General features: G+C 41.5%; 1 protein-coding gene across 4 annotated transcripts in view; it reads left to right on the forward strand.

Moving 5' to 3' along the window:
- FNDC1 (fibronectin type III domain containing 1) overlaps positions 1-22,782 on the forward strand; it is a 124,505-nt gene that overhangs the window by 95,981 nt on the left and 5,742 nt on the right. For all 4 annotated transcript variants that reach the window (XM_061624276.1, XM_061624279.1, XM_061624277.1 and 1 more), the window contains exons 15-17: positions 11,813-11,892; positions 15,921-15,950; positions 21,624-21,785. In XM_061624276.1, the coding sequence (XP_061480260.1) occupies positions 11,813-11,892; positions 15,921-15,950; positions 21,624-21,785 (272 nt within the window). The remainder of the gene's footprint in view (positions 1-11,812; positions 11,893-15,920; positions 15,951-21,623; positions 21,786-22,782) is intronic.

Here is a 22,782-nt window from a genome sequence, read left to right on the forward strand (position 1 = left end):
TGATCATTTTCTCTTATCTGCTCCAAAATCTTAACTCTCTTTTTATTTTCACACCATCGTTACCAGAAAGCCTGGACAGTGATTTCTTGCAAATATCTGTTAGTTATTTTAAGAAAATAAGAGAAGCCCTGCTGGATCAGGCCAAATGCCCATTTAGTCCAGCATCATGTTCTCACAGGTTGCTTCCAGATGACCTGTTCATTGAGCATTCATCCTGATTTGTTTACACAAAGTTTGCAGGTAGATTAGATGGTATTGGCCATTTGTTGAGCATTTGTGGGGAGGCTGGACAATGTTGTGTCAATCAATTGTTGTCCTGCACTTTCCAATGCATTATTCTGTCACTTTCCTTATTGCAAAAAAGTCCATTTTGGAGAGAAGGGGACTGGTTGTGCAAGAGCACATCTACAACTGGAATTGGCTGGTATGCGATAAATCCCACCCCAAAATAGCAAAGGTCTGAAAACGTCCACAGTGGCCAACCAGATGCTTATGGGAAGGCCACAAACAGAACCTAAGTGCAACAGTGCTCTCTCTTCTTGTGATTCCCAGAAACTGGTATTCAGAGGCTTTGGAAAGACCTGTGGATTTGATATGGTATTTTGAGAGAGTATCTTCGAACTAATAAAATCCACTGCTTCATCTTGCCCAACTGTCTGCATTGAGGCTTAAGCTTCCCTAATGAATGAATGCCCACTCAGTCTTCTCTTGTAAACCTTGTACATGTAAATCTGTAAGATACCAGAGTCTCCTTAGGCAGCTTGTTCTACTGCCTAACTGCTCTTTAGGAAATTTCCCTAATGTGTAGCCCATATCCTGAGTATTTTAGTGCAGGGCTGTGTAGTCTCTATTAGTATCCTACCATCCCTGAACTACCATTCCAGGATGTCTTTGAAATGTAGGAGGCTGCGTTATACTGAGTCAGACTATTGATCCATCTAGCTCAGTATTGTCTACACTGACTGGCATCACCTGTCCAGCGTTTCAGGCAGGATTCTCTCCCAGCCCTACCTGGAGATGCTTGGGATTGAACTTGTGACCTTCTGCATGCAAGGGGTAATAACTTTTAAAGCAGTTTATATTTGCAATGTGGATATATGCACAGTGTAAAAAAGAATCTTCAGTTTTATGTTTTCTCAATTCAATACCCAGGTGTTTTAATCTTTCTTGAGATGACTTGTTTGAAATACAAACAAGCCCATGAACTGGTTAATTAATTCAATAAGTAATGCAGATGGCTCCCTTAATTTTCTTTTATATGTATCTGCATATAATGCAATTTTATTGTTCAACTCCCGGACCTTAGTTCCTTCCATTCCCTCTTCTCTTCTGACTACAGTTGTGCACAAATGGCCTCTCAAAATTCCTCACCCTATCTGTCGGCAGTGAAACTGGGGGAGACAATTCCAGCCCTTTCTTAGGGGTGGGAATCATAATTAGCTGTGGCAGTAGCACAGCTACTTTCTTTTTTCCTGCACCCTCCCCTCCAATGCTGCCTGTGACAGACTGGTTTATCACCCTGACTACCATTTTTCACAATCCACAATGTCCCAGAACTAACATTATTCTGGGGCATTGTGAGGAGAAATGGCAGTTGCCAAACACATTAAAGTATTTTTATATGAAAGTGTACATGCTTTTTGACTGACTACATGAGTGTATGGAAATAAACTTGTGCAAATTGGTTATCTGGAAAGAACTAGACATCATGAGAGCTGCTGCCACTCTGTGCCCCGCCCATCCACCCCCAGGTTTTCAAACCTTAACAGAATGTGTAATGAGTTCTCAACCCATTGTGCATGCTTTGTTCTCCTATCAACAGCCAATGGTGTGAGACAGTGTGTAGCAACATGCAGCATGATGATGTCACGTGTCGCGCATTGCGGTGAGCTTGATGTTACGAAGGAAAGAAGCACAGTAGTGGCAGACAGCTCTGTGTCTCACAACATCTAGTTCCTCCCTCAAGCAATGAATTAAAAGCAGCCATATAAATAAGGGCCTGGATGGGTGCCTAGAAAACAACATGGGATTGCTGTTTGTTTGCCATTTCTAAAAAAAGGTCTATTGGCAGTCCAGACTCCTGTTTTGTAGTCTTGTGGGTAAGTCATAGGACTTGGACAGGAGTTCTGGGTTGTGTTCCTGGCAGCCCTGAAGTCTTCTAGTGTGCAAGCCACTTGGAGCTCTCTTCTAAAATTTAAGCAAACCCAAGTTTGTAAAATCACCCCACTTAATTTTGTGCTCCCATGCATGGAAATTAGGCAGTTGTGTAGCTGCCAAGCAGCTTTGTCATAGACTCAGCCTGTAGTCCCACAACGCTCTGTGCCCGTCTTCACATCCATGCAAAACGCGATGAGGAAATATTTCTGGCCCATAGTGACTCTCACCACTGATGGCTAAGCCACTCAGCCTCACTGACTTCATTTGAGGTATTCATAAATTAAATTCTGGGACACTCTTTTCTTCCCTTAAGAAGCATGGGCCCATTCTTAGAAACAAAGGAAGCTGCTTTATCTTTGAGTCAGACGGTTGCTTCATCAAGCTCAATATTGTCCACACTGACTGGCAGTGGCTCTATAGGATTGTAGACAGAAGTCTTTCCAATCCCTACCTGGAGATGCTGAGGATTTAACTCGAGACCTTCTGCATGCAAGGCAGATGCTGTGCCGCTGAGCTAGGGCCTTCATATCTGAGCCACCAGTCTCAATTCTGTCTTGTACCGGAGTCTGAGATTCTTGCAATAAATATGCCATGGCATGGACTAGGGGTGAGGAACCTGTGGCCCTTCAGATGTTGCCAAACTACAACTCCCATCATCCTTAGCCATTGGTCATGCTTGCTAGACCCCGCCACACCCTGATGCAGACATTCTGCACAGCCAAGAAGCCATTTTACATTCTTCAACCATTCCTGAGGTTGGTTCTCAATGGGTAGACCTGGCCCTAAGGAATCAATCCCTACAACCATTACCACTTACTTTAAAAGGTGAGGGGCAGGGGGTGGGAATAATTTTTTCTTTCTCCATGCCCCCTCCCCCCCCCAGCTCTTCAAAGTCATACCCTTGAGCTAGGCTGTTGCTGCTACTAGAGTGAGGCTGCCTGCAATGGTGCTGGATGGACAGGCAGTAACACCAGCTCTCCTCTGCTCTGAGCAAACAGAGGAACGTATCCTCCAGGTCACTGCACTAGGTCTTGTTCCCTAGCTGCATTTGAATTCAAAATGTACAAAGCTACTTCACCTTTCCTCATCATCACCCTTCCAGAGTTGGAAAGCATGGAAGGTGATGCACAGCTGGCAGCCTTGGACAACTCTTCCTCTCTTGGCTTCAACTGCTTCAAAGGGATATAGTGGAGAAAACATGAGATTATCCTATATAATCCTTTAAATTCCTTGAGGGCAAGGCAGCCTACAAATCTGATAAATGAAATACGGTGTTAAGGCAATATTGAATTCTAGCTTGTGCCCCTTGAGCTATGGAATTGCCTGTTCAGCTGCAGAAGAGGCTGAGGGCCTACGTTTAAACCGCTGATGAATATTTCCACATTGCGACGGACTGTGTCAGGGAAACAAAGGGAAGAAAACAAAACATCAGTTTCCTAAATCCTAAGCTTTTATGAGTTTTTTTGTCTGCCACAGCTAGTATTACATGGAGAAGGAAGTTATGAGGTGGTTGTTTTCCCTTGTAGACATCACACAGTCCTTAACTGAATTCAGAGCAATTTGCAGACAAGTGGAAAAGTTGTTAAATTTTGGGCAAAAGAACAAGGGATAAAGACTTGTACCATAAGGATGCAGAACTCCTTATAATCTTCATTGGGTGCCATCTATACACAAGAGGAACAGGTCAGATGACACTAGCTGCTAAAACAAAACAAAAACCCCAAGCTCTTTAAAATCCCTTCTTCTAGGCAAGAACATAAAAAGAGTCCGATGGACTAGGCCCATCTAGTCCAGTATTCTTTCTTCCCACGTGGCCAACCAGAAGCCTATGGGAAGCTCAGAAGCAGGACACAAGCGCAATAGCACTCTCCCACTTGTGATCCTCAGCCACAGATATTCGGAGGCGTGCTGCTTCTGCTACTGGAGATACTATATAGCCATAATTAATAGCCCTTGATAGCCTTATCCTTTGCGAATGTGTCTAACTCCCTCTTCAAGCCATTAAAATTGGTGACCATCACTACATATTATGGTAGTGAATTCCAACTTTGTGCTTTGTTCTTCAGCTTCATTGGATGACCCCAAGTTCTAATATTGTGAGAGAGAGAGAAAAATCCTTTTGCACTTTCTCCATAGCATGCATCATTTCTCCCCTAACATGCCCCCTCATTTTTTTTTTTTAGCTAAAAGGCCTAAATGTTATACCTTTTTCATAGGGCAGTTGCTCCAGCTCCTTGATCATGTCTGCACCTACAATATCCTTTCTGAGGTGCAGTGGCCAAACTATACAGAGCATTCCAAGTGTGGTTGCATTATAGATTTGTACAAAGGCAGTTTTATTTTTGATTCCTTTCCTCGTGTTCCCCAATATGGAGATCACTTTTTTCACAGCAGTCACACTTTGGGTTGACATTAAGCTGTCCACCAGAACCCTAATATCCCATTTCTGGTTATTCGCTGCCAGCTCAGACCCCATCAATGTATATGTGAAGTTGGACTTTTGCCCCAACACTTACTTATATTGAAGCACATTTGCCATTTTAATGGCCATTCCCCCAGTTTGGAGACATCTGTTGGAGCTCCTTGACATCTCTTTTTGTTTAGTCATCTTAAATAATTTGGTGACATCATCAAACTTGGCTACTTCACTGCTCACTTCTAACTTCAAATCATAAAAGCACCGGTCCTAGGGGACCCAACTGATTTCATTCCTCCAGTGTGAGAACTGTCCATTTATTCCTACTCCCTGTTCTTTAACTGCTCACCAGTCCATAAAGGAAACTCTCTTATTCCATGGCTGCTAGGTTTGCTTAGAACCTAGGGAGTTTATCAAAAGCTTTTTGAAAGTTCAAGTAAATAGTGTCTCCATGCTCACCCCTATCCACATTTTTGGTGAAACGCTCATACAACTCAAAAAGATTAGTGAGACAGAATTTCCCTTCACAGAAGCTGTGTTAATTCTTCTCCAGCATGTATTGTCTTTCTATATGCTTGATAATTTTGTTTTTAATAATGCTTTCCACTAATTTACCAGGAATAGACATTAAGCTAACTGGCCCATAATTTCCTGGATTTCCCCCTGATCCCTTTTCAAAAATTCATGTTACTTTGACTTTTGGCCATTCCCCAGATCTCTGAAACAGAGGCCAATAATTAAGGACATTACATATTTATCTTAGAAGATCGACAATGTCACATTCGTATTCTTTAAGAAATCTTAGATAGATACCATCCAGACCTTATCTGTTTTCAACTGGTCAATAATATGTAGAATTTCATCTCTTGTCACCAGTGCTTGCCTCAATTCCTAAGACTCCCTTCCTGAAAATGTGAGTTCATGCATGGGTATCTGACCTACATTTTCTGCAGTGAATATTTCATTCAGCTTCTCTGCATTCTCCTCATTTATTCTACCTTTCACTCCCTTGTCATCCAATAGTCCATACTAAGGAACCATACGAGGGCAATGGCAGTGCCATTGATCTGAAGATACATGTTCTCCTCAAAGCTGAAGTACTGTAATTGTGGTTAAGTACAAAGTGGTAGCTAGTTGTGCTGTAGCCTCAGCAATATAAGCCATAAGAAGAGCAGTGCTAGATCAGGCCAAAGGCCCACGTAATCCATCATCTTGTTCTCATAGCGGCCAACCAGGAACCAATAGGAGACTGCAAGTAGGACCTGAATGCAACAGCACTCTCTCCACTTGTGATTCCTAGCGACTGGTATTCAGAGGCATGTTGCCTGTAACAGTGGAGGTAGAACATAGCCATTGTGGCTAGTACCCTTATCCTCTATGAATTTGTCCAATCCTCTTTTATAGCCATCCAAGTTGGTGGCCATCGCTACATCTTGTGAGAGCAAATTCCATATCATGCACTATGTGAAGAAGTACTTTCTTTTGTCTGTTCAGCTTCATTGAATCTCCCAGAGTTCTAACATTATGAAAGAGGGAGAAAAACTTCTCTCTATCCACTTTCTCCACACCATGCATAACTTTATACACCTCTATCATGTCCCCCTTACTTGCCTTTTCACTAAGCTAAAAAGCCTCAAATGTTGTAACCTTTCCTCAGAGGGGAGTTCCGTTTACCTCTTGATAATTTTGGTTGCCCTTTTCTGAACCTTTTCCAACTCTACAATATCCATTTTGAGGTGAGGTGACAAGAATTGTACACAGTATTCCAAGTGCCGTCACACCATAGATTTGTGTAATGGCATTATGATATTGGCTGTTTTCTTTTCAGTCTCTTTACTAATGATCCCGAGCAAGGAATTCACCTTTTTAACAGCTGCACACTGGCTGAAATCTTCAACAAGCTATTCACTACAGCCCCAAGGTCTCGTTCCTGGACAGTTATGCCAGTTCAAGCCCCTTGAACATATATGTGCATCACTTTACACTTGCTTTCATTCAGTTGCATTTTCCATTTTACTACCCATTCACTCAGTTTAGAGAGATCCTTTTGGAGCACTTCACAATTCCATTTTTTTTAACCACCTGAATCATTTTGTATCATCAGCAAACTTGGCTACCTCACTGCTCACCCTGAACTCTAGATCAGCCTTTCCCAACCAATGTGCCTCCAGATGTTGTTGGACCACAACTCCCATCAGCCTCAGCAAGCATTGCCAATGGTCAGGAAAGATGGGAATTGTGGTCCAACAACATCTGGAGGCACACTGGTTGGGAAAGGCTGCTCTAGATCATTTGTGAACAAGTTAAAAAGCACTGGTCCCAGAAGGGGAGGGGCGGAATAGACTCCTTGCCCTGCTGCTGAACTTGCTTGGCAACTTAACTCATCTGTAAGCTTGATGTTTTGTCACTGGGACAGATATGATATTCCTGATGGCTTGCAGTCCATTTGTGGGGATGGTGACATAAAGAACTTCATCATCCATGATATCTAGGATAGTATGACTTGGGAGAGTATCAATACATTGTAGTTTTCTCTGGAAATCAGTGGTGTTCTTTATGTAATTTGGAGTACTGGTCACATATAATCTGAGATTACAGACTGTGATAGTGCCAGTGGAAAAAGATGACAGCTAGAAGCAGAAGAGCTAGAAGACACCCTGCACCAGTGGAACTATGGAACCACTTTGGAACCACTTTCAGGCACTTGAGGATGAGACTGGAGAGGAAGAATTACAGAAGACCCCACGTGACAGTGAGTGAAAGGCTGAAGCTCAGTCAAGCAGAGGCAATGAAACTACGCCCCATGACAACAAGAAGAGAAGAGTAGTAGGAGTGGGAGACTCTTTTGTTTTCAGGTCATCTCTAAGCTTTTTGTGAAGCCACATTGGCTTCTTCTGCTGTTTCCTCCCTTTTTTCCTTGTGGGAATTGCTTGCCATTGCGCTTTTAGAATTTCCTTTTTTAGAAACTCCCACCCATCTTGGACTCCTTTTCTCATTAGGGTCACTTGCCATGGAACAGTACTTACAATTGTTCTGAGTTGATTAAAATCAGCTTTCCTGAAGTCCAGGGTGCGCATATGGCTACTCTCAGCTTTTGCTTCTGTTAAAATCCAGAATTCAAGTATGGTGTGGTCACTTTCCCCCAGAGTTCCTGTAACTGCCACTTCATCCACCAAATCATCTCTATTGGTTAGAATCAAGTCCAGGATAGCTGATCCTCTGGTTGCTTCCTCCACTTTCTGTAGGAGAAAGTTATCTCCAACACAAGTCTTGGAGGGGCCGTGTTTGGCAGAATTTATCTCCCAACAGATATCGGGCTAATTGAAACCCCCCCATTACTACTACATCATGCCTCCTCGAAACATTGGCAATTTGCTTTTCAAAAGTTACATTCTCGTCGTCTTCTTGATTGGGTGGTCGGTAGTAGAATCCAAGCACCACATTCTTTTTATTACTTGCCCCACTAATTTTAATCCAGATACTCTCGGTGAAGCTACCAAGCTCATCGTCCTGTATTTCTGTGCAGGGATATATATATTTAACATGTAACGCAACTCCACCTCCCTTTTTATTCCTTCTGTTCTTTTTGAACAAGTTATATCCTTTAATTGCTGTATTCCAGTAATGGGAGACATCCCACCAAGTTTCATTTATACCTATCAAGTCGTAATTGCCCTCCTGTATTAAGAGTTCAAGTTCATCCTGCTTGTTTCCCATGCTCTGTGCATTAGTATACAGACATCGAAGACCGTGTGATTTATGGCTTGGCTTCCTTACTATATTTTTCTGAGGAATGTTACTGGACCCTATTAGAGCCGATCTCTCTGTTCCCATTACTGTGCACAAGCCATCATCAGTCGTTCCCACCAAGTTTATGTCTCCCTCCTCCTTAGGATTCAGTTTAAAGCCCTCCTTATGAACTTCCCCATGCTGTCGCCAAACACATTCTTCCCAGTCCTTGTGAGATGCAACCCATCACTTGCCAGCAGTCCATCTTCCAGGAAGCATAGCCCGTAGTCCCAGAATCCAAATCTTGTATTACTTGAATTACTTGTAATTCATTACTTTTTTGAGGAACGAGTGGGTAATTCCTTTACATTTTGATTGTAATAGAACTAGGAGTAATGTTATTACTTTTGTGGAGTAATTGGAATGTTTCCATCATTACTTTTGGGCATTACTTTGAGGGGGGGAAGCAGGTGAAGTCTTCTGCTCCTCAGATTTGTGAATAAAAATCATGTGCCTCAAACTGGGCTTCTGTGCAGCGTTGCTCTTCCCTTATGCTCTGTGGATGGGTAGGAGGCGATGAGGGAGGAGGTGGAGAGTGAGATGGGGTGGAGTGGAGAAAACAATTGTTTTAAAAAATGGATGGTGGTGGTGAAGAATGGAGTGGAGGGAAAAAGGAGTCGGAGGGCAAGAACATGGATAAAGGAGGAGAAGGAGGCAGCAGCAGAATGGAGATAAAGAACTGTAGAGGTGAAAGATGACAACATGTGTGTGTGTGTGTGAATACTGTGTTTGCAGTTGGCACACAAAGTGGCCTCCACCACCCTCTCTGGCTATTGTGCTGCATTTGCAGTATTTTAACTTTTTTGCATCTCAGGGGAAAATGTTTGCTTGAGTGAGTGTCCCTTAGTTGTTGGCAGGGCACAGTCCGGGAGGTGGTTACGTGAGAGAGATTATGTTTGCTGGCTAAGTGGGGGGGGGTTGCACTTGGTTTGAAGTGCAAAGATCTGAGTAGAGGCCTCTGCCTCCCTCCCCACCTCCCTTACCAGCGGAGAGGCCACCATTGCTATCTTATGGATAAAAAGAATTATTCTTTTACCTCTGTATGTGTGTGTTTATTTTGAATGTTGTTTTAGGCTACTTAGATGTGCAGCAGCCAAGGCCAGCACCTTGTAGGCGTTTTTTAAAACAAGCAACTGAAATGTAATTGTAGTGATTACTTTTGAGAAAAAGCAAAATAAACAGTTACTTTCAGAACAATTGTAATTGTAATGGTAATTACTACTTTTCTGGGCCATGTAATTTTAACTGTAATTTATTACTTTTTAAAAGTAATCTTCCAAGCTCTGAAATTTTCCTATGTAGTTCTCCATCCAGGCAATGTGTAAAATTGCATATATCACGGTAAAATGTGGTTACAATGAATATAGGCATGAAAATACAAAAATGTATTATACTAGGAGAAATTGCTTTGCAAAAATGTGTATATTAGTCAAAACTGCATATAAAATGTGTATATTATGAGAAATTCATGTTAAAATGCTAATGAGTATTTTTCTTTATTTAAAAAAATTATGTACTGATCTGGAAATGTAGAGCAGTGAACTTAAGATTGTAAAAAATAGAAATTGAAAGAAATAGAAATGGACAGATTCGCCTGTCCCTTCTGGTTATATATTGCATTTCTTGCTGTTTTCTTTGTAAGTGCTTTTGTAATTTTTACAGCAGATTCAGCTTCATTGAAATTGACTGTTGTGCGGGAAACTTGTTATATCATCAAATTCCTAATCCTTGTCAATTTGGACAAACTTTTTATTGGCAACTTGTGGTCCACCATTCAAAATCTGTCTGGTTTGCCAAGTGTGAAAAGTGATGCATTACTTTGTCTCTGGATGCCTTTATGTCTGGTAGTCTATCTAGCTCCCCAGAATCTGAATAATCCATCAGGGTGAGGTAGTTACTGTTATGCTCTGAAAAGAGGTCCATCCTGACGTTGCTTCAAGGTCTGTTAAGAATGTTCTGTATCTTCAGTGGTTCCTTCTAGCAACTTGATTAGGATTCTGCACACACAGACATCCTGATAAGGTCTCACATTTCATTAATTTTCCCAGGTGGATAAATAGGACTCTACCATGGGTGTCAATTTTCTATTGTTTTTTAAGTTTAAATTCAGTTGCTTTCTGTGTTGTTTTTAACTGTTTTATTTTAGTTGTTTTTATTATGTTTTGCACATTGCCATGAGATGTATATGTGGGGGGTGAAATAACAATAATAAGCCACTGGAAACTGCCTTATACCAGTTCCGAGCATTGCTCGATTAAGCTCAGTACTGTCTACACTGACTGGCAGTAACTCTCCAGGGTTTCAGATGGGGGTCTCAGTCCTACTTAGAGATGCTGGGGGTTGAACATTACACACAGAGCAGCTAAGGACCCAGTTTAAACAAGACCAAGCATGTGCAATATCACATTGGTAAAGTTGTCTTGCCTGCCAAGGGCCGTTCTTAAACAGGCCTACGTCTGCAGTTGCAAAGTGTGAAGTCACTAGGTACATCCCTTGTGAGGGGTCTGAAGACCTTCTCTCCTCAGTTCTCACCTCCCAAAAAAACAATAGCTAGTTCACACATGCTCCTATGTCACATATTCTGGTCTGGTGGATTACTTGAACATGTGATTACTCACAGCTGACCATAGTGAAACTGGCAAGATGGTCTGTTTCTTGTGAATGCACGGGATTGAAGGTTCTTACATTCTCCTCTTTGCCTGTTGGCTATTCAGAGTCCTTATATGTCAGACGTTGTGTCTACTGAGCTTATACTGTCTCCAACAGCAATTATCTGAACAGGCAGACGTTCCTCTCAGATGGTGTCTAAACACTATACTTAAGGACTATTCTTAAGGATTATACAGAATACATAATAGTATTGATGCATTGATATATAATACATAATAGTATTTATCTTGCTAATGAAGGCTCTTGGGGAGTAAAAATACAAAGGAAATGATGGAATATAATGGGGAAAGCCCATAACAATAGAAACTAACTTCATCAAAAAATACTGTGCTTGAGATTATATTGGGTGATATAAACATTTTTCCTGTTGTCTTTTATGCACTTTCATGCACCCTCATAATCACTGCAGTCATTGAGTGATGAACTTGGACTTAGTTCACACCTGTAGCAATCACGCGTGGCATGTATTTGGTAAGGAGCCCACCTTGGTCAGGAATCCAGCTGGCTACAAATCCTGATCTGCAACTATTGACTATCTATAGGGTGCAGGCAGCACAACAGTTTCTAACTCAGAATTGGGGAGAAATCTAGATAAGCTACCCTACTGCAGTATAAAAGGTGACTCAGACACTTTCATGTATGGCAAGCAGTGAGGGTCAATATACTTCAGAGACTATGTCACACAGCAACTGTTTGATATTTTTCTGACTTCATTATCACAAACTGATTTAATGCCATTTTAATGTATGCTTATGTCTTCTCTCTCTCTCTCTACTTTAGGTATTACTTTAGAGTCCAAGCAAAGAATCCCTACGGTTATGGACCTATAAGCTCATCAATCTCCTATGTCACAGAATCAGGTATGGTTCTTTAAAATATTAGTTTGAAATTGGATCTCTAATAGTAGGAATCCAATTTGAATCAATGTCAAAGAACAAAACAGCAATAGTCGTGATTTTTTCTGCTACCCATGTTTCAGAAACGTTACCGCACATCTTGCCCCCATGTTCTGGAATTGCCTTCCTGCTTTTATAAATGTCCGAAAGTCCCAAACATTTGCTTGAACATCATTTGACAATCATTTGGTTCCCCCCACTAATGTTTAGACTTATTTTCCCACCTGTGCCTGAAACTACAGGGCAGGTTGCCATAGTTAAAAATCTAAAAATATACTCTAAAAATAAAATTTGTAGAATAATATTATTTAAGCCCCCTGGAATTCACCAAGAACAGAGATGGTAGGAAGCAGTCTAATTTTTAGAGAGAGAGAGAGAAAAGAAAGACTAGATTTTGATGAAGGGGAATGGTTTAAGAGTAGATTAGTATAGCTCCCAATAAAAGGAAAAGGAAAGACAGAACTGAAGAACAAAGAATTAGCTCCAAAGAAGACAGTTGGAGGTAGAATATACTGTAGGTGAGATAACTGTAAAGTCAAAGGAGTTAAACCAGGAGTAGCCAACATGGTGCCCTCCCGATGTTTGGAACTACAGCTCCCATAATTCCTGACTATTGGCTATGCTGGTGTGGGCAGATGGGAGTTAGAATCCATAACATCTGGAGGGCACAGTGTTGGCTACCCCTGAGTTAAATCATACAAGTTGTTGAGATTTGCACCAAAGAATCAAAACCAGAAAGTCAACTCTTATGGTAAATATGGCCCAGTTAATGTATTTGGTGGCCCTGATGATATCACCCCCGAGAGCATGTAGGGCCAGTTCTAGTCTCACAACCAAGAAGTGCTCGCAGTGACATAGTGCTTATATGAACTGCTGCCTCAATATGGGGACTGTACCAATATTTGACATGATTTGTGTAGTTGTGGTTGCCCTTTTTCATGCCACTGAAGTCAAGCAAGCCGCAGCAGCCATTTGTGCAGCTCACACATAAATGGACTGGTTCACTTGAATGGCACCTCTGCATGGGCACTTCCCAGGTGCAAGCTGAGCAGCAGCCCTGCGGAGATGATTGCTTGCTGGCTGTATGAGCTATCCCTGTTATATGAACTAGAACAGAGCTTGGAAAAGTTACTTTTTTGAACTACAACTCCCATCAGCCTCAGCCAGTGGCCATGCTGCCTGGGGCTGATGGGAGTTGTAGTTCAAAAAAGTAACTTTTCCAAGCTCTGATACTAGAAAATATGGAGACAGGCAGGATGGGACAGGCAATAAAGCAGAGAGCAGGGACAAAGAAGATCCAAAAGCAAGATAATTTGGTGGTATGAAGGATCAGGACAGAAAGGAAGCTCCCAGATACACATCTTCCTTCTGGTTGGAGGCTGACAAATAGTTTAAGCATGTATGGAAAGGTAAATCACAGTTTTCAGGAGGTGATGGAAGCAGTAGTTTAAACAGTAAAAGGGTTAAGCATTGACCTAGCAAAATCAAGATGACATGTGTTAGGGTTCCTATCATCTTCTGCCAAGCAGGAGGAAGTAGATCATTTAGCTCTTTCCATTTCTAATATAGAAAGCCAACTCTTAACTAACGTTTCTGACTAGCTCCTTGTGCAGACCAACTGTCTGCAGAGCTGCATGGTGTGAATTTGGTCTTTGTTGCCCTGAGAACAGGAGAAGAGAAGGTTAAATTTAAAAAATGAAAAAAGAGGAAGTTGAGTGTGCTTTTGCTAAACTGGCAAGACACTTAAAATTAGTTTTTTAATTGTGAGCAGCTGAACAGTTGGAAGTAATTGTGTCTGGAAGGAATATGGGAAACAGTTTTCCATTTCAATTTTTTTCCTTCTCAGTTGAAGCTTGTTCCCATTTCACAATGCTGATATTGCTCTGAGAGGTTAGTCTGTTAAAAAGATTTGTTTAAGCATAGTTTGCAAAATACTTAGTTTATTTATTTTACTTTGCTGAGATGGTTAGTCAAAAGTCAGCTGGCACAATTAAACAACAAAACACAAGGTGTTGAACTAATTAAGGATAACCACTGGATATTACTGCCACAGACTTAGGCCCTACAATAGTTGTTTTTTTAAAAAAAATTCCTTCATGCCCTTAATCTGATTCTAGAGCTCCTGCCATATAATTAATATTGCCTATAAATATAATTATTTGCCTATCAAAATTGTGTTCTTGAAAATAAGAACTTCGGAATCAGGTAAACAGTCCCATATCATGAATTTTGAGTAGGGTTTTAAGAGTACCATTTAATCGATGAATAGTGCAGTCTTTTACATGACTACATAGAAGAAAGTTCTGTTATGTTCAGTGCTGTCTTAATCAGTTAGATTACTTAATTAAAAAACAATTACTGAAAATGCCCCCATTTAACTGGGCAGTACATTTCAAAGAGTATATTATTTTTAATACAGAAAAACTGAAGATGGCAAGCATTGCCTTAAAAGAGACATTCCCCCTTTTCTCTTACATGAGTGCCTGTTCTAAGATTGTGCCTGCTACAACATGTGTATGCAGCATCTTAAATCAGTGTTCCTTGCTTCTTGTTTTTGTCCATATGCAAATTTATGCAAATTTAATAACACCAGTTGATCGAGTGAAGGGCGAGAATTCTTACAATGAACTGACTAAAATTTCTGAAATTGGATGACAGCCCTAATTTAAGGTTTTGTTAATCAGGAATAAGTTACTTTTAAAAGTAGTGTGTGTTATAGGGATGAATGAAACCTTACTTAGTGCTGAAAAACTTTCTGTCTTGCTGAAAAGTGACAGTAGAGAGGTTCAGCCAATCACACCATGTGTGTGTGTGTGTTGGGGAGTGTCACAGGACAGTGCAAGCTAGCCATGCACCCATCACACCATGCCACCTGATGAATCTGGCAGCCATGCTCCTCCCCCCAACCTGCATGTTTGATTACATTGGAAGGGGTTCTACGCACATACCAATGTATGCACAAGAGCGCCTTACACAAGGGGGGGGGGAATCTGGCTGTAGAGCCCTTCCAGTGCTCTGAACACATGGATAGCAAGAGTGGCAGCCGGGAGTGGTGGCAGGAGGCATGGCTAGCTTACATGGCCCCTTCACACATTATTTCAGACCCTTGTATGTCCACAACCCTTTCCTACAAAAGTACATATGTCATTTTTGTGAGAGTAGAATTTTCTGAATTGTTAGTTTGGATCATCAGCTTTCCCCATTTCAAACTATGGTTGTGTTTCTCTTTGTTGTTCCCCATTCAGCTCTCTTTACAGCTTGCTACTGTTGGAAATGATGGCAGGTTATTTGTCATCATCATTCCCTGGCCAATTTGCTGACCTATCATTGTTCCCCGTTCAAATTGTTGCCATTTCATTTGTTGCCAAACTACTGCTCAACAGATCATGGTTGTGTGTACTTCACTCATATTGTGCAAATTGGCTTAATTATGGAATGTCACCACTTTTTTATTTTTTAATGGAAATGGACTGCCTTCAAGTTGATTCCTACTTATGGCGACCCTGTGAATAGGGTTTTCATGGTAAGCGGTATTCAGAGGTGGTTTACCATTGCCTTCCTCTGAGGCTGAGAGGCAGTGACTGGCCCAAGGTCACCCAATGAGCTTCATGGCTGTGTGGGGATTTGAACCCTGGTCTCCCAGGTCTTAGTCCAATATTCTAACCACTACGCCACACTGGATAGTGCCCCAATAAACATTTAGAAATCTATGTGTATATTGGGAGTATTTATCACAACTGCCAGTGTGCTAATTTCACTCCCAGAAATGAAAATAATTATTATAAAGGCTAATACAACATAAATACTTTTTAAAAAAGCATATTGCATTCCCAGCTAAAACCAGAATTGTGTGTGAGTAGTTTGCTTTGAAAATAAACAGGAATCAGAAAATCATCTTCTGCTACCCACGAACTTTTTTGATGTAGCATTGTGGCTTTCATTTTGGTTTTAGGGTAAATTACTTAAAGCGTTTTCTTGTTCCCTCTTTATAGATAATCCTCTCCTGATTGTCAGACCACCAGGTAAGTCTCACTGCTCTTTTCAGATATTATCTGATTGGATTGCATCCTGAGTGTTGCAAAAATTAAGGATGTGGCATCATGCAACTGACTTGCAAGTAGTTGACTACCTTTGGGAGGAAGGGTGGGATACAAATTGAATTAATTAAATAAATAATTTAGGGGGTAGGAAACTGCTCTTGTGCCTTATTCTGTTGTGCACTTCCTTTATGGTTTCCACACCTGACCAGTGCAGGAATCAGGATACCGAGTTTCAGTGTTTTAGATAGTGCTCTGGTGTATGTCCATTTTTAAACGGCATTATATATTTATTTGCATTTATTTATTTAAAACAGCCTTGTATTTAAGCACTTGCCTGGTAAGCACAGGTGCAGGAATGGCATGTGGGCATGTGAGTGTGCTGGTGGAGAAGGGATAGAGTGCTCTGCAGTGGTGGTGCATGGAGCGACCCTCCTAACATGAGCAACTTTGCTGCTTACCTGGACTGGGCTGGAGGAAGGCCAGTGCATCCACACAGCCCAAACTTTGCTGCCATTCCAACCTGATCTAGGTAAGCAACAATGCGGAGGGCAACTCTGCAGCTCCGTTGAACCATACATGCTGCGGTTGGTGTTCTATCTCTAGAAATGAAGGAGGTTGCCATAGGAGGGAAGCCCCCTCCTTTATACCTTGTGAAGAAATACAGTGGCAGTAACAGAAGTGCCGGGGGTGCTTAAGGGTGTGTGTAGAGTTCTTTGTCCCTCTTCCATCAGCTCTCAGCAAGCTAGTAAAATATTTTTCAGGCTAATAACTTGTTTGGGATATTTTCAAGGCTGATTTAAAATATGTATACCCCACCTTTCATCACATCGTTCAAAGAGGCTTGATATCTGCTTAATACCTAATACATATTTTGGCACAAAAAATGAGGAACCTTTTTCAACTCAAGGGCCACATTCCTTTCTGGGCAGCCTTCCAAGGACCACATGGCGTGTGGGCCAAAGGTGAAAGCAGGCAGAGCAATTGATGTAAAGTTTACCTTTCTACAGTAGGCTAGTTTCTACATACCTTCTCTCATCTCTGTCTTGACAAGGAAGACACATTATCAGAGATAAATATTTGAGGTGTGAAGCAGGCCAGTGAAGGAAGGGGTGTGGTCTAGGGAGAATGGGTGTTCTGAGGGCCTGATAGAGAGACTTAGAGGGCCGCATTTGGGCCTGGGCCTGAAGTTCCCCACACTATCTCTGTCTGTTTCTTAGGGATTTTTCCCAATGAAAATATAAAGTAAGATCTAGTTGCATGGTATTATCTGGTATAGGACTATTATGACTTGAAATTATTATTGGAACTGTTGGGTTAAAATGAATTTCCGGGGTGAACGTGAGGTGAGTAAGGTTTAAAGGACAGCTCAGAATTTTAGTTTTGACCTAACAGAACAATAATTTACCTCAGACTTTAATGTTTGATACCTTCAAAAGTGCCAAATAACTCTTCCAAGCAGGCTTGAACATATAATGAAAACCATCCTTGATAGCACCAACTGTGGCAAAGTATGGTCAGTTTCACTGAGATTTGTTATGGGGAACCACTCTGCTGATGAATAGCAAGGGAATGTTGAGTGCTCTGATTCACATTCACTGTGTAGTTTTCTTTCCATGAACACTTCATTGTTTTGTCCACACTGAGAATATTCTGGCTGAAATGCTGGAAATAATGGCACATGAGAAAAACTTTGGGTACAAAAGAAGTGCCATTAAGCTCAAGTCAGTTGTACCGAGGCCCATTTCAGCCAGACTCAATGAGACTATTCCTGTATGTTATTCATGAATTTATGTGTGTTTACAGGATTATGGTGTGCTTCTTTTATGGTCAAAAGAATCAATTAAAGAAAAGACAAAATGTTGCTTTGTCTTTTCTTCTTTTAAAAATGTGGTTCCCATGCCATGGAACAGTTGCCAATAGCATAAGGGAGACGGAGCACAGAAATGTCTTGAAAGCAGTGAAGAAACAACATTCACATTGTAATCTTCCTTTGTTTCACATATGGATAGAGTTGCAAAGTTATTATAGAAGCAAGGTAGATTTTACTGTTTGATCTATTTACAGCTAGTAGACAAGAATTCTCTTTTATGTACTCCGTCTGTTCTTGATATTTTAATAGCCTGATCCACAGCCTAGTAAGCCAAAGTATTTAGTGCCTATTCCCTAATTTGCTGCAGGCATGGGGGCCCTGGTGCAAGCATAGGGCTCTATCACCCACATGGACACTGCCCTATTCATTTCAGTCAAAGGGGCAGCTCCATACTTACCTTCTTTTGTACTCACAAAACAGTTGTCCCATTTGAAATGATTGGGACAGCTCTCTGGTGCTTAAGTTTACACATCAGAGCACATAGGACTTTGAATCACTATGGTTGACTTCAAAGCAAATGTTTGCTCATTCTCACAAGCTTTTAGAGGTCATGGCCAGATTTGTGATGAACCCTATTCAGGCATCCCCTCTCACACAATTACATTTTCATGAGGAGGGGTGGCATTTCATGGCTCTGCACCCTCTGAGGCATTCTTGTTGCCTGGACTGCATACCTCTTGCATATTGTAAAGGTCACTTCTGCAAGGGAAAGCCTGCTGTGTAAGTCTATGGTTTCTCTGCATGATTTAGAGCCCTGATCTTCTGGCATGCTCCCTGCAGGGCCCTCTTATAGCGCATGCAAACCAGGCAAGAAAGATGCGAGAAAGAGGATGAGGTCAGGGTGCAAGTGAGAGTAAATACTTGAATAGGGCCATTAAATGCAGTTTTCTTATTCATGGATCCCAGACAGTGGCTTCCTGTGTCACCAGGAGTAGCAGACAGCATGGTCAGAGATGGCAGCAAGATTGGGATGGTGTAAACACTGTGGTAGATCCAATCTGGTGCTCCTGCTGGTGTGCATACACTATGCCACTGCTGTGCCCCTCCCTGTCCCAGCATGCTGCAGCGACTTAGCCAAACAGTGGTCCGGTGAGTGGTGCAGCCCCAGTACACTGTCCACTGCTGGTCTCCACTCTGATCACTTTAAGACATTTTGCAGTGGTATACAGAGGGCTTATCCAAATGGAGTGGGATAATCCACGGTTTCCATATTCAGTTTGTCATCTGATAGTCCTCACTTTGCCTTTTAGTTCACTCTTTCCCAATTAAAAAAAATGCTTTTTTGCACACGCACACGCAGCGGTAAGACTCCTACATTCTTTTTGCTTTTTCCAAGCTCCGCCTCTAAAACCTCCCCCTATCAACCAATTGGTCAGCAAAAAAATGACGTATGCTCCTCTCCCCCTTTGCAACGAAGCACAATATGGCTGTAAAGGAGTTCTCGCTGCGGAAGGAAAGGGAGAAGGAGGGGGGTGGTCGGTTTCAGCCTGCCTCCAGAAAGCGTTGTCAATTTCATTCTACTGGCTGCGGTTTTTGCTTCAAATCATTTTGTGGTGGGAAGGTTAGGGAGAAGGAGGGGTGTGTGTCACGTTTCTTGCTTTTTTGGAGAAATAAGTGCAATTGCCAGCGTGTGTATCTCCTTAAATATCCATAAAGGCAGAAAAGCATACATTTATTTAGGCATAATATCACAAATACAAACAAGAAAGGGGCTGCTGGTCGGTTTCACGCCTGCCTCTGGACAGCTTTGTCAAATTCATTCTACTCGCTGGGGTTTTTGTTTCAAATTATTTTGCCGCGGGAAGGAAAGGGAGAAGGAGGGGGATGACACGTTTCTTGCTCTATGGTTCTCCAGTCTCTATGGTTCCGGGCGGTGGGGATGCTGTAGCAAACCACTCATATGCAGGGCAGGGAATGCCCACTACTTTCAACGGGTAGAACTGGGGGCAGAAAAGCCCATGCATCTCAATGGGTAGACCTGGTGTCACAACAGCCAATGCGTTTCAATGAGTAGATCTGGCATTTAATGGGTAGACCTGGCGTCCGGAAAGTTATACATTTCAATGGGTAGACCAGGCTACCAGGTCTACCCATTTGAAGCCTGCTTGCTTTCTTGTTTGTATTTGCGATATTACGCTTATGTATGCTTTTCTGCCTTTATGGAATGTATGGTTTTCTGTCTTTATGGATATTTAAGGAGATACACATGGTGGCAATTGCACTTATTTCTCCAAAAAAGCAAGAAACGTGACACACACCCCTCCTTCTCCCTTTCCTTCCCACGGTGAAATGATTTGAAACAAAAACCCTAGCCAGTAGAATGAAATTGACCAAGCTTTCCCGAGGCAGGCGTGAAACCGACCAGCAGCCCCTTTCTCGCTTGCTGTGCATTGCAGATCTCACCCAGAGTGGCCGCCCAGTTTGCAGGCTGGCAAAAAATAAAATGCGCAGTAGTTGCAGACACCCCCCACAACACCCCACCATTGTGATGATTGGTTCAATTTTCCCGGGCTTATTCTCGCACATGCGCAAAAGTGCAGATACGTGATTGGCTGGAATGAGGAGAAGGGGCAAGGGGAAACGCCTAAGAACCACCCATCAGCTGTAAAGTCCACGGTATTGCATCCTACCTCCTGAAGGCACAGCGGATGATTCCCTATTTTAAACAGCAAATCGCATTTTTGCTGGTATTGCAAGGAGCGGATTTAACCCACGAAAATGCGTAACAGCGTGAGACATCATTTGAACGACCGAAAAATAATGAACACACATAGCGGGCGTGTTACACATTTTGCAGTCATCTGGATGAGCCCAGAGTCATGGAGAAGGAGTCAGAGACTCACTTCATCATTTGGAAGCCTTGTCACAATAAATCTAAGTGCTTCTGTTTAACTAGATTGTGGATTGGGCTGTCAAAAAGTAGTTGCATTTACTTATTGCAGCCACATTGAAATGGCTAAAGCAACTGGATAAACAACAATTGTTCAGAAAAGGCCTGCTTGGCTTTCTTACTTATGTGTAATCTGTTTTGATTTAGTGTTAGCTTCAGCTGGGGGGGGGGAAACAAAACAATTTTAGTTCAGAACAAAACTCAAAAGTGCTTATGTTTCTTGGCTCATTTTAAAATATAATTTTAACAGATTGTAATGCACACTGAAGTCAATAATCCTTTTACAATTTGTTGGCTTTAGCTCTCTTTTTTTTAAAAAAAATTAAATAAAACCACAAGAGTAAAGCTTAAATATTTGTTTGGACAAAAAAAAAAAAACTTAAAAAAAATGTTCATTGTTTGAAGCTGTGACAAATGGTACCATTCTACAGCTACTGGATTTCAAACACATTAGAATGTATTAAGATTATAAAGTTAGATACATTTTAAAAAGTCAAAAGCACTGAGAGATACAGAACCATTCTGTTCTGTACCATGGGCTATAGAAACAAGCATAACTCAGTGATTTGATGTTACATTACAATATATTTTTACTTCATTCCAGAGCATTGTCAACTGCCCTGAAGGGTCTGGGTGAAGAATATTACGTTGACTCGATTTGTGACTTGGGCTGTGATCCTAAACATGTTTAATTGGAAGTCAACTCCATTAGATAAAATCAATAGACATCCAAGAAAAATGTGCTTAGAAATTGATGCAGACATTGGCTGAGAATACTTTTAATGAGCTATTACAATAGAACCTCAATTAAAATATGAAGCTAAACATAAGAAAGCTAAGAAATTTGATGTGATGTGAATTTCTAGGTGTGTTCTTTTAACCATTTTTTTTTTAGGTGGCGAACCAATCTGGATCCCATTTACTTTTAAATATGATCCCACATACTCTGAATGCAGTGGCAAACAGTATGTGAAACGGACATGGTACAGGAAATTTGTAGGTGTTGTTCTTTGTAATTCACTGAGATACAAGATTTACCTCAGTGACGACCTTAGAGGTATGTATTTGGATTGTTTTACAGGGCTGTGATTTGATACAGAAAGCTCTTGGGAGCGATCCATTAAGCACCAGTTAGATGGCTTTGCACAAGCATACTTGAATCCAGGCTATTAGCCAGAACAGGAAAAAAGTGACAGAAAGATGGTGTGAACTGGTCTTATTCCACTTCTTTCTAACCCCTCCCAGGTGTGCATGTTGGAAGCACTGCTGTTGTTTTATCATGCTGTTAAACATTAAAAGTTTGGCATATTTGGAATTTTCCACCAATGTACATGTGGTGGTAGTGGGTGCATGAAGAGGCATATTTTGGGGTGTGGGGAGCTTTCCAGGAGCAAGTGGTGATTGCAGCTTTCCCCCTCCTTTCCTTATTAAAACTGTGACTTGGTTGTCATTACCTGGAGCAATGGCAATTCTCCTCTCAGTGGCCCAGTGGACTGCCATATTCTCCCAGAGGGCTTCACTTTGATTGACGCTAATCCAGCATCATTTGACAGGCATTATTGATAAAACAAAAAATAATCACATGCTTGTAAACTTACAAAGTTTGGCAATAGAATTGTGGCTGAGCTGAAATTCCATATTTAGTGTAAACCATGCTACTGGCAAACACCCAGTCCTCCAACATATCAAGAATTTCTCCTCTCCTAGAAATTGAGGGGGGAAGCTGCCTTTTTGTGCCAAGTTAATGTTTTGGCTCACCTCTAGATGGAATCATACCATGAGCTAGGCTGTACATAGTAGATAAGGGGCAGAAACATCTGCAGACACCAAGGGGTAAATTTCCTACTTTCTGTCAGTATCAAAGCATTGTAGGGGGAGGGGATTTTTAGATACTAATCACTCCCATTCCCATGCAGTCTTTTGGGAATGGGAGTAGCTATGACATCCCATTCTATCTAGCCATATGTGGTCATTGGAGGAAATGACTATGAGTCCAAGATATCTGTGGTAAGAAAAAACATGCTTAAGGCTTTGCCAAATGTGGTCTGGCATGT

Source organism: Rhineura floridana, chromosome 4, assembly GCF_030035675.1.
Source record: "Rhineura floridana isolate rRhiFlo1 chromosome 4, rRhiFlo1.hap2, whole genome shotgun sequence".
NCBI lineage: Eukaryota > Metazoa > Chordata > Lepidosauria > Squamata > Rhineuridae > Rhineura > Rhineura floridana.